General features: G+C 58.0%; 1 protein-coding gene across 1 annotated transcript in view; it reads left to right on the top strand.

Annotated features, from left to right (window-relative positions):
- CRTAC1 (cartilage acidic protein 1) overlaps nt 1-15,604 on the top strand; it is a 144,704-nt gene that overhangs the window by 97,878 nt on the left and 31,222 nt on the right. The window contains exons 4-5 of the mRNA XM_008065633.2: nt 3,684-3,840; nt 14,322-14,456. Of these exons, the coding sequence (XP_008063824.1) occupies nt 3,684-3,840; nt 14,322-14,456 (292 nt within the window). The remainder of the gene's footprint in view (nt 1-3,683; nt 3,841-14,321; nt 14,457-15,604) is intronic.

Below are 15,604 nucleotides of genomic sequence, written 5' to 3'. Positions count from 1 at the left end.
CACTCACCTCAGCCTCCCAAAGGCGCGGGATGACAGGCTGAGCCACCGAGCCCGGCTGTTGGTTTGTTTTTTGAGCAGGGCTCTCCTTCTGCTGCCCAGGCTGGAGGGCAGTGGCACAATCACAACTCACCACAGCCTCAACCTCCTGGGCTCAGGTGATCCTCCCACCTCAGTCTCCCAAGTAGCTGGGACTACAGGCATGCACCACCACGCCCAGCTAAATTTTTTTTTCTTTAGTTTTCTCTCTCTCTCTCTCTCTCTCTGGTTGTAGAGACGAGGTCTTGCCAAGTTGCCCAGGCGGGTCTCGAACCCCTGGCTCAAGCAATCCTCTCACCTCAGCCTCCCAAGGTGCTGGGATTTCAGGCGAGAGCCGCCACGCCCGGCCAGACATGAGTTTCTGTCTGCAGTTCCCATCACAGCATTCACCCTCCTCATCCTTCCTCAGCCCGATGGCCCCCACCTGGGGCCTTCTCGTCTCTCTACCCGGTCAGTGGTTCTCAAAGTGTGGCCCCTGGGCCAGCAGCACCAGCGATGTTACAAATGCATATTCTCGGGCCCCTTCCCATTCGGCCCTCCAGACGTACCAAGCCAGGAACTCTGGGGGTGTGGCCCGACGGTCTGGGATCCTGCCAGCCCTCCAGGTGACCCGATGATGCTAAGTTTGGGAGTCATTGCTCCGAGTTGACGCCTCTGGCCCTGCCTCCCGACTTCCGCCCCTCACACGTCCACTGCCCCAGACCCGGGACACCTTATCTGCAGCGGCCTCATCACTCAGCCTCCTTTCTGGATCCAGCTCGAAGCCGATCTCTTACCAGAAGCGCTCGCTGATCGATCATGATTATGCCTCATGTTTATATAGCATTTTTATCTTTCCAAAGACCTTTCACATACACTGGCTCATTTTATCTTCCCCACAGCCCTGGCAGGAAGCGGGGGGAACACGGCCTCCCCGAACGTGTGAGGAGACGTAGGCTGGAGACCGTGAGGGCTTTGCCCAAGGACGGAGAGCCCCTTAGGGGCAGAGCCTGGGCTAGCGACCAGCGGTTCCCAAAGCGGGGCTCCCTGGCCTGCAGTATCAGCATCACCGGGGAGCTGGTTAGAAATGCGGATTCTCGGACCCCCCCTCGGACGACCCTAGGGTGGGGCCCAGCACCTCCATTCCAACAAGCCCCCCACGTGCTTCTGCTGTGACTAAAGCCAGAGGCCCACCGCCCTGGACCCCAAGCATCCCCCCTTCCCCTGGAATCACCTCGCCCTCCCAGAGTTATCATGGTCAAGTTCACGGGCGAATCTCTGCAATCTTCTCCAACCACCACACGTCTGTGTTTATCCATTTCATCGCCCCAATAGATCGAAGCCGGGAACTAGGTATGACTGAATTTCATAAGTACCTCATTTCTCGCAGAGGGCATTCCAGTCCACGGGGCTTCCCGGCCAGGTGTCGACGAGACGGCAGCAGCCAGTGGGGTCAGGAGGGTTTGTGATGGTGTGCTCGCCCTTTGGCCCCATCGGTCATTCCATGCTCGTACAGACAAGCCCCTGTGGTGGCAGAGAAACCCTCCGAGGTCTCCCCCTCGAGAAGGCGTGTTGTAAAGCACCATCTCCAGCATCAGCTTGGTCACCTTGGCATGGGCATCCATGGGATCTTGCTGAAGTGTGGACTCTGACCCAGCAGGCCTGGGTGGGGGCCTGGGAGTCTGACACGCTCCCAGATGTCACCAGTGCCGCTGGCCCAGAGACAACTTTGAGCAACAAGGTTTGTACAGCACTGATTCCCTGGCAACAGGGGAGGGACTCAATCACCAAGAAAGCAGGGTGAGAAGTCTGCAGGGGACAGTTCCCACCTTCTCTGGCTTCGTCCCTGACACTCTGCTCCGTACTTTACGTGCCGGCGACACTGGCCCGACTGCTGGGGTTTTCCTACACGCATCATTCTCTTTCTCATATCTGCCTGGAAGTTCCTTTCCCCTCCACGTTGCCTGGCTGAGACTCCCCCTGGAAGACCTTTCTGGACTGCCCGTGGCCAGGCGTCCCTCCCTGGGGCCAGGAATCCCTCCTGATCACCCAAGAAACCCTGCATGTGCTCTGCCGTGTGCTTGTATGATGGTTGAGGCATCTACATTCCCCAGGGCACCTCGAGCTCTTCCTTGACATCGCTTACTAATCAGACAGACTCGAGGGGCTCCCAATCAGCTTCCTCGAAGAAAACGTCCCTCAGAAGGTATAAGGTGACCAGTTAGAGGGGACAAGGGTTCTGTTCACGGTACCATCGGATCAGAAACAGAAGCAAGCGGGCTGGGTGTGGCGGCGCACGCCTGTAATCCCAGCACTCTGGGAGACCGAGGCCGGAGGATTGCTGGAGCCCAGGAGTTCGAGACCAGCCTGGGCAACATAGTAAGACTTTGTTTCTACAAAAAAAGACTTTAAAACTCAGGCGTAGTGGCGTGGGCCTATAGTCCCAGCTACTCGGGAGGCTGAGGCAGGAGGATCGCCTGAGCCCAGGAGGTCGAGGCTGCAGTGAGCCGTGATTATGCCACTGCACTACCGCCTGGGCGACAGAGTGAGACTGTGACTCGAATGGATGAATGAATGAAATGGAAACAAGCAGAGAGAACCACGGAGAGGGGGTGACAGAGCATCGTCTTGCTGTACGGAGCCCCGCTGGGTCCCTTCGTCCCCTGGTGTCTGTGGCTTGTCTTTCCAAGTATAGACCACAAGCCATCTGAGGACAGGGGCTTTGTCTTTAGTTCATTCGGGGCGAGCGCCTCGCACAGAGTTGGAGCTCAGGAAACATTTGCGTCCTGATTAATTGGAGGGAAGAGATGAGACGGATGAGAGGAAAGCTGGAAACGCGGTTTGGAAACGGCGTGGATCTTGGGAGGAAGGAGCCGCCCATTGAAGAGACAGCACCATTGTAATAACAGGAGGAAAGGCGCCCCTTTCATCAGCACGCAGCGTTTTGGACCAGAGAAGAGACTCGTGAGCAGAGAGGCGCTGGTGCCCAGGGCTGCTCCTGGATGCAAGGGGAAATACAAATTATTTGAGACAGCGTTAGGAAGGCGGAAGCAATATCGTCTTTCTTTCTGGTAGTACGAGCAAAAGAAGGGGCGGGAGAGGGAGGGAGGCCCCTTGCGAGTCTGTGCCCCCCGTGCCACCAAAACAGAGGCTCGGAGGGGCGCAGGGTGGGTAGGGGGAGAGGGAGACGGCTCGGGAATGTGCCTGTCATCTTGGCTGGAGCGAGCTTGAATGGGAGACAGAGAGACTGAGAATAATGGGAATTGGTAGATCAATCAATCAGCAAATATTTATTGAGCAGCTACCCTGGCTGGCAGCTGGAGAGAGCTCAGCTGGAGGGAGGCACATTAGAAAATTGTCTATAAAAAGGTGGATGTGGGGGAGAGGGAGGGATGTGTTCTTCTGGAACACGATGGAAGGAGAAGCAGCCGGCTTTGTTGTACGACTCCCAGGGGTGTCATCCACACGGTGGCCTTTGTGAAAAGCCCCTCTGGAGTCGCACCGTGCACAGCCTGCCTGGCCGTCCGCACGGACCTAGGCGGAAGAACCCAACCCCATGGAAGAGCTGTGGTCCTGCCGAGCCCGAGGAGGGGCTGGGGAGGGCTTCCGGGGAGAGGCTGGGAGGCGCCCAGGATGGCGTGCTTATGCCTCCCTCTCTTCCTCCGCAGGGCTCTGGACGGTACTCCATCTACATCGCCAATTACGCCTACGGTAACGTGGGCCCTGACGCCCTCATCGAAATGGACCCCGAGGCCAGCGACCTGTCGCGGGGCATTCTGGCGCTCAGAGACGTGGCCGCAGAGGCTGGGGTCAGCAAATACACAGGTAGGCAGAGTGACACGGGAGACCGTGGGCCGGAGGGGCCAGGGGCTGGGGCTGGGGTCCAGGGCCGGCAGGGCTGAGCCTGAGTCCTCAGAGACCACGAGGAGAGGGTAGACCGTGTGCCCTCAGAGGGGGAGAAGAGAGCTCTTTTCCATCCTGTCCTGCCACCTGCAAGAGGCCCCCCCCATGCCACCTCTCCAGGGGTTGCTGAGATCCCTGGCAGGTGAGAGTTTCAGGGCACCCAGTGGGGACCATCGGGCACAGGGACTTGCTGGGAACACCACAGCATCCTTTGCCCCCACCCCCGCACCTCTCGCCCCGTTCCCCGCCGTAACCTCAGGGATGGGCGGGCAGGTTCTGTAGGAGAAAACCGACACATCGCAAAAGCCGAGATTTTAAAGCATTCTTTATTGCCAAATAGCAGATGAAATTATTTACTTACACATAAGCAGCCAGGAATTGAGTGCTAAATCCCTAAGCTTCAGCTGGGTCCCGTCTCGGATAACTGAGCTCAAAGAATTGTGTTCTTGTTCCAAAACCTCTCCAGCACTTATTTTTGAAGGCACGCTGCCCCCCTCGTCTTTCTGGATGGGGAAGCTATTGTCAGAGTCTCTGACAGGGAGATCTTTCTAGGGAAGGCTGTTTTTCTAATTCCAGCACGGCTGCTGACTAAACTCTGATAATCTGCCAATAGACTGCCGATGGCAGAGCCATCCAGTTCCTGTTCTGGGTGCCAGAAATCCAGAAGCCAGAGCCGCACACAGCAACTTCTCGTGTGAACTTCAGCCCCGCTCACGCCCAGCCTGCGCTTGGGCCGCAGATGCCTTCTTGTGGGTTGGCCTCCCGATTCTCCATCCCGAGGCGTGCTGCAGAGACTCCCCAAGCAGCAGCCTGCTCGAGTCTGAGTCCTGGGGGCTGCAAGGATACTCGAGGGTTCCTTTGGGACATCCCCCTGCCTCCAGACACCCGGGTGGCAGCTTCATCTCCAAGCTCTGCCCAGAAAGCATTATCACCGCCTCCCCTGGGTTCCCGGTGCCTCTCTCCAACCACCTGTCCACGCCGGGGCGAGGCGGGGGGTGGCACTGACCTGTCTGGCAAAGTTTGTGGACGGTAGACTCGTGTGCCCCACTGGAGCCCCATTCCAGGGTCCGGGAGCCCCGTGCGTGGGTGCAGAAAGGCCGTGTCTGTGATGCTCCACGTTTCCCTGGGAAGAAGAGCACACAGGCAAGTGCCTCTGCGTAGATTCATACAGTCCATTGTTTCTGAGTAGTTCCCCGTTCTGCCTTGATCTTGCAGGGGAAGCGGGCAGGACGGGCGAGCGGTGGCGGGGGTGAAGGGTTTGAACACGATGAGACGGAAGGGAGGCAGGGCCGGGGGCGTGGGTGAGGCACAGAAGAAAAGGATTCGGAGGCTGCGGCTGGGGTGAGCAGGAAGGGGGCATTGTTCACGCTGGCTGGGCTGGCACGGGACCCAGGAGGAGAAGGCGGGGACCCAGAGGAGCGCGGTAGGGGTGGAGCCCCCGCCAACTGCACCGGCTGGGCTGGAGGGCCGGGCGGCTCCCGTGGAGGCAGGGAGGGAGGCTGAGGCAGCTGGCGTGCCCAGAGGATGCGTTGGAACAGCTCCGTAGACTTCCAAGAGCCATTTGGCTGACAGGAAATCATTTGGCCCACCGTGTTACTATTCTGTCTGCCCGCCTTCCCCAGCCACCCTTTCCTGCCCGCCAAGCCCCCCACGCTCCCCTGCAGGCCCCCCCCTTGTCATTCGGCCGCCGACACATGGACATCTGGCTGGAACTCTAGCCCAGAGTGCCCCCCGAGCCCCAGGAACAGACCCCAAACGTGAGGGCCGCCATGCCGAGCCCGACCCGATGGCTGAGGCTCCGGGCACGTCGCCAGAGCTCAGCGCCAGGCTGGTGCCGGGGCGGGGGGGCTGGGAGGCAGGTGGGTAGGGAGGCAGGCCACGGCCAGATGTGCAGCCAGGAGCCAGAGGGTCCCCGGAGCCCGGCCGCACGGCACCCTTCTGCTGGTCGACCCCGGGAACCTCCCAGTGCGCCCACCAGCAGACCGGGTCCAGAGAGAGGGGACTCGCCCAAGGTCACATGGAGATGCCTAGGGAACAGAGCCCCCTCCAATGCCTCAACTGCCAACCAGCTGACCTTTCTGCTGACCTCCCGATGGGAATCCCACCAGTCTGCAGGACGGAGGGGCCGTGAGGAGAGGAGCGTCAGGTTGTCCGGGCTGATGCCTGGCCAGGGGGAGGCCCGGCCACCCCAGGGCAGGCTGGGCCACGGCGCCGCCTGCTCACCGGCTGTCCCGCTCTGCGGGAGGGGGAGGGGAGGCCTCCTCTCCAGACACCGTGGATTCCAGCAGCCGCCGCCGCTCTGCTGGGTCACAGTGCCATCTAGCGGCCACGTGCCCGCTCTCGGGGGACCGGAGGGCCCAGGGAGGGCAGTGGAGCCAGAGATCGGGGGCCACAGGAAGGCCATCCCCAGCCCCTGGTCCTCAACCTCCCCAGCTGCCTCTGGGAGCCACGACGTGCTGGGAGCTGCCCTACCTGGGAACCCCGGAACTGGGTTCTCGCCTGGTCGAGGGCCTGGCATGGCACCAGGGGAGGGGAGGGTGGGAGTCCTGACTGCCTCTGCTGCCCGGGGCCCAGGGACCTCAGGCACGAACCTCAGCTTCTTGGGCACGGGGTCAGAGTCTGGAGCCAGGGGACAAACGCTGAACCTCTCCCAGCCTCAGTTTCTCCGCGCTCAAAATGGGAGTGTTGTGAGAGTGAACAGAGGCACACGCGGGTTTAACTGGCATACGGTCAGTGGGCACCAAGCACGGCAAATACCAGCGCCCTCCTGCTCCCGGCTCGCCAGGGCCCCCTGCTGGGCATCTCGGGTGCAGGGAGCATGGAGCCAGTCAGACGCACGGAGAGGCCTGGCCTGGAGACATTCTCTGTCCTCCTGCCTGGCCTCCGGCCCCTGCTGGGACAGGGACACCTTCACTCTCGGCCCCACTGGAGTCCATCCCTCCTCCCTCCTTCCGCTCCTCCCCAGGAACTCCACATCTTGGCCTCGCCCTTTGAGGGAGCATCTGTCCGGGTGGCAAGGTGGTGATTAAAGAAGCCTTGCGAGAAATTTGGAAAGAAAATGAAGGTGGATTTATGATGTCGGGTGGGGAGTTTTGCTGTTGGCTGGGAGCGGCGTGGAACAAAGCGGAGGGCAGGTCTGATTTATAGGAAGTCATTACTGGAGGAGACGAGAAGCCCAGGGTCCAGCTGAGGCCTCCAGGCACCCCCGCCCCGCCCGTCCCCACCTCCCCACCGGCAGGCTCAACCAGGGCCCGTGGAGTGGAAGCCAAGGAGCCTCCCGGGCTCCCAGGCGGATCTAACAGCCAGGGACCAGGCAGTGCTAGAATGACAGGCCCCTCAGCTACAGCCCAGGACCCCCCGGGAGTACAGCGTGGGCGTGCCTAGGAGACTCCAAAGCCCAGGGCACACAGGGACCTTTTCCCGAGGTGCCGTGTGCATTCGAGGAGAGTCTAGAAGCAGCGTCATTTTTCGTTTAAAACAAACACAGACATGTTATAGCATAGAAATGTAATGTCTGTATACATTTTTCTTGGCTAACACAAGGGCTTTTAAAGAAATGTCAGGTCTCTGACTGGCCACTCTGGGTTACACCCTCAGGCCTGCTGGTACAAATCTGTCTGTTGAGAGGGAACTATGGGAGAGCTGCCTCCAGCCCCCCGCGTTCTGAGAGACAGGGCGGGGTGGGGGGAGTCCTTGTCTAACGCCCTCCCCTCCACGTGGCCGAGCCCTGCCCGGTATCTGAAAGCACCTGGAAGGCTTGGGAGTGGCCACACTGGTGCTGCACGGGACTCTTCTGTTTTAGAATTTTTCAGTAAACCGAAGAGGAGAGACCCTGTTCCCACCCTGCGTCTTATCCCCACACTCCCTTCAACACACGCACGCACAGTCTTCTCCTCCTCCCCACGTTTTCCAGCACTTTGGCCTGCTCTCTTAATACCTTGGAGGTTCTTGGCTGCCTGCAGTTCATGGCGTCCACCAGAATCCTATTTCTGTCAAGGTCCCGGCAGGTGAATCCCCTGGGTCTGAGCCCCTTGGCTGGCGGGCCTCACTGCAGAGTCTCTGTGGGTGCAGGGATCGGCTCCGACAAGCTGACCCTGGGAGCCACCCTGGAGGAGGCATTCATTGGAAAGGAAAGCTGGGGGAACTTTGGAGATCTTCTCGCTTCCCGCCCACCTCCACCCCTTTGCAGGAAGGAGACGGAGGCCTGGAGAAGACTTCCCAAGTCCTGCAGGTGGGGGGGGGGCCCAGCGGAGCCTTTCCTTAGGGAGTCCCTGGCCAGGGACCCTCAGGCCCACCACGTCACGCCCCCTCCCCACAGCCTCTCCCTCCCTCAGCTCTTCCACCGCCCCCAGTCCCTGAGGGCCGGCCCGATGAAATGCCAGGGTTCAGAGGTGCAGGGGTACAGTTCTGAGGACACCCCAGGCTGCCCACGGGGCCGGGATGATAAGCATGTCATCAGAGGAGTGCTGGAATGTGGCTAGATGAAATGGGGGTCACCCTCCCAAGCCTGGTGGGCAGATGAGCAGAGAAGCCTTCCAGGAGCGACGGGCCAGGAGGAGCGTTCACACCCAACAGCAGAACAAGGGGGTCTTTGAAGCTTGAAAGTGCTGGGAAAAATAAAGGGATGTTATTCACCCAGCAGGTGGTAAATAGTCCCAGCTAATGACAATGTGGCACCTGACATTTTCCAAGGCACCTTCCAAAAACCAGCTCACTTCATATTTATGACAGCCTTGAGAAGGCGCTGTTATTATTGTCACTCCTATATCGCAGCTGAGAAAACAGAAGCCCAGAAGTCAGTGATGTGCTCAAGGTCACACAGCCCAGACTTGACCCTTCCGACCCCCAGTTCCGGGGTCTTTTCCGCCAGCCGGCGCTGCCTCTCCGGCCTCAACCGAGGCAGTGCCCCCAAGAGAACGTGCAGGTCTCAAATGTGAAAGAATGAATTAATAAGAAGCAGAGTTAGGACTCGGGTGAGGACATCATTCTCCACGGAGAAACCAGGGTGTTCCCCACAGTCTCCTGGGTGGCCCCCTATGGTGTGTGCTAAACCTTGGGGGAGACAAGGAGGGTGTGACAAAGGAGAAAGGAGGGGTCCCGAGAGGACCCCTGCAGAAGAAGGGCCATTGTTGCTTGACTGACAGGGCATGGGCGTGGCAGCCTACATTTGCAGTGGCTGGGTTTTCTTGGCTCGAAGAGGGCTTGCATGGGGACCTGGGGGTGGTCTCCCCTGTGGTATCAGCCAGGGGTGCAGACCCCAGCCGAGCCCCCGCCAGAAGGCTGCTGGGGCCGGTGGCCCGGGAGGCCCGGCCTCCGCCTGGCGACTCACCTGCTCCCCAACTCTGCCGCCAACTTGCTGAGAAGGAGGTGCGCGGAACATCTCTGTTATGGTCCGGTTGCCATGGCAATAAATTGTGGCTAATTAGTAGTGTGGTTACCATGGCAATTTCCTAGTAATTACAGGTTACAAATGGTACAAGGCTTCAACCCAACCCAATTAGTTAATTAGAAAGATTTAGAAATTTGTCCAAAAGGGAAATAACCTGCTTTGGAGAAAATGAAGGGAATGTGTCGCAGCTCCGGGAGCCAGAGGCGGAGAGGACACTGGGGGTGTGCAAGTGGGGAAGAAGGATGGGGCTGCAGGGTGGCGGGTCCCTGAGTCCCACCTGGAATTTCCAGGGCCTGGACGAGGCCGGGGGACTCCTCAGGGAAGCCTGTTTGGGGCTGGAGGCTGGCGGGACCAGGACAGGGACACCTGCCAGCTGCCACTTAGCGGCCGCTCCTTGATCGGGCAGAGGCGGGGCCCAGCACCACTTCCTACTGGAAGCCGCCCCGTCCCCTCCGTGGCTTCATCGCGAACAGCCACGCGCTGTCCTGGAGGACGGTCCACGGAGCCACCTGAGTTCAGAGCTCCACGTCCCTGAGGCTCAGGCTGGCTTTGAGTCTGGAGAGGCAGGCCCAGCCTGTGTGAAAAGGGAGTCTGACCATGACAGCAGTGAGCGTGGCGGTGGCCTGGCCCTGCCCATCTCCCCGGCCCCACACACCAGCTCCGGCAGGCAGGCTTCACTTGCCCAGGCGAGAGAGGCCCTGTGATTTCCCAGGGCATCTCGGACGATGAGAGGCGCCCAGGGACCAGGGGAACCCCTGTCTCAGTGAGCACAGTCACCCAGGAAACTTGTGCCCCAGCCAGTGGTGGGCAGGAGGTGCGAGGGCTTGGGCTCATCTCTGCACAGACTTGCCTAGGCTCTTATTTCTTCTCTCTCTCTCTCTCTCTTTTTTTTTTTTTTAAGTCGGAGTCTTACTCTTTCGTCCAGGCTGGAGTGCAGTGGCATGCTCATGGCCACCACAACCACGACTTGCTGGGCTCAGGCATTCCTTCTGCCTCAGCCTTTCAAGTAGCTGGAGCTACAGGCACGCACCACCATGCCTGGCTAATTTTTTAAAATTTATTGTAGAGACGAGGTCTGGCCATGTTGCCCAGGCTGGTCTCAAACCTGTGGGTTCAAGCAGTCCTCTCGCCTCCGCCTCCCAAAGTTCTTGGAATACAGGCTTGAAACACTGTGCCCAGCAGGCTCTTCTTTCTTTTTTTTTTTTTTTAAATGGGACTGGGCTCGGTGACTCAGCCTGTAATCCCAGCACTTTGGGATGAGGCAAGTGGATTGCCTGGGCCTGCAGGTTCGAGCCCAGCCTGGGCAACTTAGCGAGACCTCATTTCTATGTTAAATCAAAAATTAGCTGGGCGTGGTAGCGCTAGCCTATATAGTTCCGGTTACATGGAAGACTGAGGCGGAAGGATCACTAGAGCCCAGCAGGTTGAGACTGGGGTGGCCATGAGTGTGCCACTGCACTCCAAGTTGGGACAGAGTGAGACTCTGACTCAAAAAAAAAAAACTGAGTTCTTCTAGAGTGTTCTGCTAACTCTTCCATGGCACCCAACAACCCTTTAGAGTAGGGTTTTTCAAACCTTCGTGTGTGCACAGGGGTCTTTTTGGAATGCAGGTTCTGATCAGTAGGGGCCCGAGTCTCTGTGTTTTTAGCAAGTGCCCAGGGGTCATCCCTGCAGCTGGCCCTTGGCCCTTTCAGCAGCAGGTTGTGGGGTCCACCAAGCCCTTTCATGTGGTTCACCTTTTTTTTTTTTTGAGTTGGAGTCTCACTCTGTCACCCAGAATGGAGTGCAGTGGCCGCTCCCGGCCACCGCAGCCTCCACCTGCTGGGCTCTGGCGATCCTTCCACCTCAGCCTTCCAAGTAGCCGGAATTACTGGCATGCGCTACCACGCCCGGCTGATTTTTTGATTTATTGTAGAGAAGAGGTCTCGCTGTCCAGGCGGGTCTCGAACCCGCGGGCTCAGGCAATCCACTCAACCTCAGCCTCCCAAAGGCGTGGGATTACAGGCTGAGCCACCGAGCCCGGCAAGGCTCACCTGATTTTTTTAATGGACAAGTAAAAACTTATATCCAGGGGATCCGTGGTGATTTGAAAGATATACACCAGCGATGGCTGAACTGAGCTAATTAACATACGCATCCCCTCACATACTTGTCATTTTTTTGTGGTAAGAACACTTAAAATCTCTCTCAGCACATTCAAACATACAGTGCATTATTCATAACTCCCGTCGCCATGCTGTACACTGGATCTCGTGAGAGCACTCCTCCTGTTCAACTGAAGTTTTGTATCCTTTGACCAACATGGCCCCAGTTCCACCCTCACTCCCGGCTCCTGGTCACCACCTTCCACTCTCTGCGCCTATGAGTTCAACTTTTTGTAGGTTCCACGTATAAGCGAGATCACTCTGTCACCCAGACCGGAGTGCTGGGGCACACTCCCGGCTACCGCAGCCTCAACCTGTTGGGCTCCGGAGATCCTTCCACCTCAGCCTTCCAAGGCATCGGAACTACAGGCGCACGCTATCACGCCCGGCTAATTTTTTGATTTATTATATAGAGACAAGGTCTTGCCAAGTTGCCAGGGCGAGTCTCGAACCCACAGGCTCAGGCAATCCACTTGCCTCGGCCTCCCAAAGTGCTGGGAAGACAGGCTGAGCCACCGAGCCCGGCCTGGGCTTGGCTTATTTCACTCACCCAAACATCTTCCGGGCTCATCTATGTTGGTGCACGTGTCAGGATGACCTTTTTATGGCAGTATAGTATTCCCTTGTGCACAGGCACCTCATTTTCTTTAGCCACGCAACCATGGGTGGGTACTTAGGCTGATGCACTGCAGTGAACACAGGGTGTGGATTTATCTCGTCGACAGCCTGATCTCATTTCCTCTGGATGTATTCCCAGGAGTGGGATTGCTGGGTCATTTGCTAGCGCTATTTTTAATTTTTTGAGAATCCTCCATACGGTGTTCCATAACGTCTGTACTAATTGTCATTCCCCCCCAGCAGTGCCCGAGGGTTCCCGTTTCTCTGCATCCTCGTGGGCACTTGGAATCTGCCATCTTTCTTATTCCAGGGATTCGGGCAGGTGTGTCTCACCTCATTCGGCTCTCTCAAAAACCCCGATATAGAAAAGACAGGTCAGACGGTTCCCATCTTATGGATGAGGAAACCAAGGCTCAAAGGGTGACATAAATGGCCTGAGGTCACACAGCTCCCGAGAAGCCAAGCTGGGACTGGCATCCGTGTCCTGCACCTGCGCTGACCGTTTTTGGTGTGGAATTGCCATGGTTTGGGATGTGGCCAGGGGAAGGTTTGTTTTCCACGGACCAGAAACTGGGGCCTGGCGGGCTTGCGTTTGAAACCCACTGGTTGGGGAGAGTTTGTTCAAGATGGATTGAGGCTGACTTCTTGATGGGTAACTCAAATTTCATCTTAGAGACTTCAAAGCCTAATGTAGAGCTGACTTTATTATTTTTTAAAAATATATACTTTATTGAGTTTTTTTTTTCCTTTTAAGCTGCAGAAGCAATCCTTATTGCAACAAGTCAAACGGTGCAAAGACAGTCCGAGAAAAGGCTGGCCGTCACTTCTCTCTCCTCCCCAAATCCTGCCCCGCGGAGATGGCCGGTGTCAACAACTTGGGAGGCCCACTTTTTTGCAAACCGAATAAGCTTGCACAAGCATGTAGATTCAGAAATATCATGCATTTTCCTATTTTTTTAAATAGAAGTAGGATCACACGATGCCACTACTTGGCGACTGGCTTATTCTTTGAACCGTATATCACGGACGCCCCTCTGAGTCAATACATAAGAATCTATGGTCTTTTTGCCACAGAATGGTCCGTCGTATGAATGGTGCCATAAATAGCAATCCTTTGCTATTGAAGGATACGGTTGTTTACTCATCATCCTTGTACCTGATGCTGGAGCCTGTTCCTGTTGGTTCTTGGTTTTGCGGGGGGGGGTTTGAGTTGGAGTCTCACTCTGTTGCCCAGGCTGGAGTGCCATGGCACACTCACGGCCACCCCAGCGTCAACCTGCTGGGTTCCAGCGATCCTTCCGCCTCAGCCTTCCAAGTAGCCAGAACTACAGGCATGTGCTACCACACCCGACTAATTTTTTGATTTATTGTAGAGACAAGGTCTTGCCAAGTTGCCTGACCTGGTCTTGAACCTGCGAACTCAGGCAATCCACTCGCCTTGGCTTCCCAAAGTGCTGGGATGACAGGCTGAGCCACAACCTGCTGGTCTTTAAAACGGGAACAGGACCGGGCATGATGGCTCACACCTGCAATTCCAGCTTTGGGAGACTGAAGCAGGAGGGCTGATTGAGTCCAGGAATTCAAGACCAGCCTGGGCAACATAGCGAGACGCCCATCGCTACAAAAAATAAAAAATGAGCAAGGCGTGGGGTGGCACACGGCTGGAATCCCAGCCACCGGGGAGGCTGAGGTGGGAGTGTATCACTTGAGCCCAGGAGTTCGAGGCAGCATTGAACTATGATCGCTCTCCAGCCTGGGTGATAGAGCATGACTGTGTCTTTTAAAAAATAATAACCAATTAAAGCATTGAAAGACCAGGAACACACCCCGTGGTCTTACAAAGCAACAGTGTCTCAAAGCGGGAACTGGGGAGGCTGTTGGGGACCTGTGACTTGACCAGAAAAGGCGCGGGCAGAGCCGGGTTAGGGGTCTTGCTGTTCAGTCACTTCTTTTAGAAGGGGTAAGCAGGGCCTGGCATCTGTGGGCCCGTGCCCCTGTGTTCCTTGGCTCACGGAGTCGCTCCTTGGTCACAGAGTGACTGGGCCAGGCTTCCCCTCGCCTCACCACAGTGTCGTCACTTCCACACGGGTTTGTGGCGACCACCAGCCCAGGTTTGGGCTTAGGGAAGCATCTGGAAAGGTCAGAATTCCTCCCACACCCTGGGCTCCTCCGAGACGCCTCTGTGGCAGCGTCCTCTGGGCGGGCCTGGGGTTCATTTCTGCCACTCACCATGGGCCTGTGTCCCCTCCCAGGCGGCCGGGGTGTCAGTGTGGGCCCCATCCTCAGCAGTAGCGCCTCGGACATCTTCTGTGACAACGAAAACGGGCCTAACTTCCTTTTCCACAACCGGGGCGACGGGACCTTCGTGGACGCCGCGGCCAGTGCTGGTGAGTGGAGGCGGCCACCCCCCTGTGCCCCCATCCCCCAAGACCGCAGTGGACTGGCTGCCCTGTCCCCTCCAGCACGGCCACTCTGACCTCAGGGAGAGTGCGGGACAGGCGGTCATCTGCACCACACCGAGAGGCGGTACTTGTCACCTCCAGCTCCACGTGCCCCGTGGCTCGGGCCCCAGGGAGTGTTGGCTGCAGGGAGAGGGTCCTGGCACCTCCTGGCCACGGTCCTGTTCCAGCGGCTGGAACTGGCCGGGTGATCCTCTGGCCCTGCTTGTGTCTCTCAGCATCAAAGCCCCCTCCAGGATGCCCCGCCCACCTCGGCCCCGCCCACGTACATCTCCAACGTTCCGTTCAACCCAATCACCACCAAAGGGTCCAAGTGCCAGGCGGGTGCTCCAAGCTGGGGTTGCTGACCTGAATAAGGCTGGGACCACCCCCCGTGCAGAAACGGCATTGCTCCTCTAGAAACACGGCTACACACACATCCTCTGTGCTCACCTGTCATCCACCTCAGGGCCTTTGCACCTGCCACTCCCTCTGCCCAGACTGCCCCGCCCATCTCCACCTGCAGAGCGGCCGTTCATCCTTCACCACTCGGCTCAATGCCACCCTGCTGAGCCTCTGTGCCACCTGGCTGTGACCGGCCTCTCCTCCTCACATCCCTGCCTTCCCCTGGGAGTACACCCCGGGAGTGCCCCTCTCACGCAAGCATCTACGTGGCCGTTGTAGTCTGTCTGTGAGCTCCATGAGGACCCGGGTGCTGCTCTGTTCGTTCTTGACACCACGTGTGGCCGCCCCGTCCATTCCGCCAAATGACAGAGAGGACAGGCCACTGAGGGTTGTGGATGGGTGATTCCGTCCCACACCTGCCCTTCAAATGCCCCCCATGAATAAGAGATTGGATCTCACCTCCTCCTTGGAGGCACGGGGCAGAGCTCTGACCTCCGGAAGAGGAGAGCGGGACCTGGACACGTCCACGGAAGCTCCTACCAGCACTAGCTCCTGTGGCAGTGACATCAAGCCCTGGCGTGTGCACCGCTTCCTTCTCATGCTTCAGCCCGCCTCCTCCCCAGCTCTCTGCTCGGGCGTCTCCATCTTGGGGAACCCCGGGCCCAGAGCGCCCCCACCCACCAGGCAACCCC

This window comes from Carlito syrichta, unplaced genomic scaffold (genome assembly GCF_000164805.1).
Source record: "Carlito syrichta isolate Samal-C Ts95f unplaced genomic scaffold, Tarsius_syrichta-2.0.1 Scaffold308692, whole genome shotgun sequence".
NCBI lineage: Eukaryota > Metazoa > Chordata > Mammalia > Primates > Tarsiidae > Carlito > Carlito syrichta.
The sequence above is the reverse complement of the archived record's forward strand: the minus strand, read 5'-3'. Positions and strand labels throughout refer to the sequence as shown.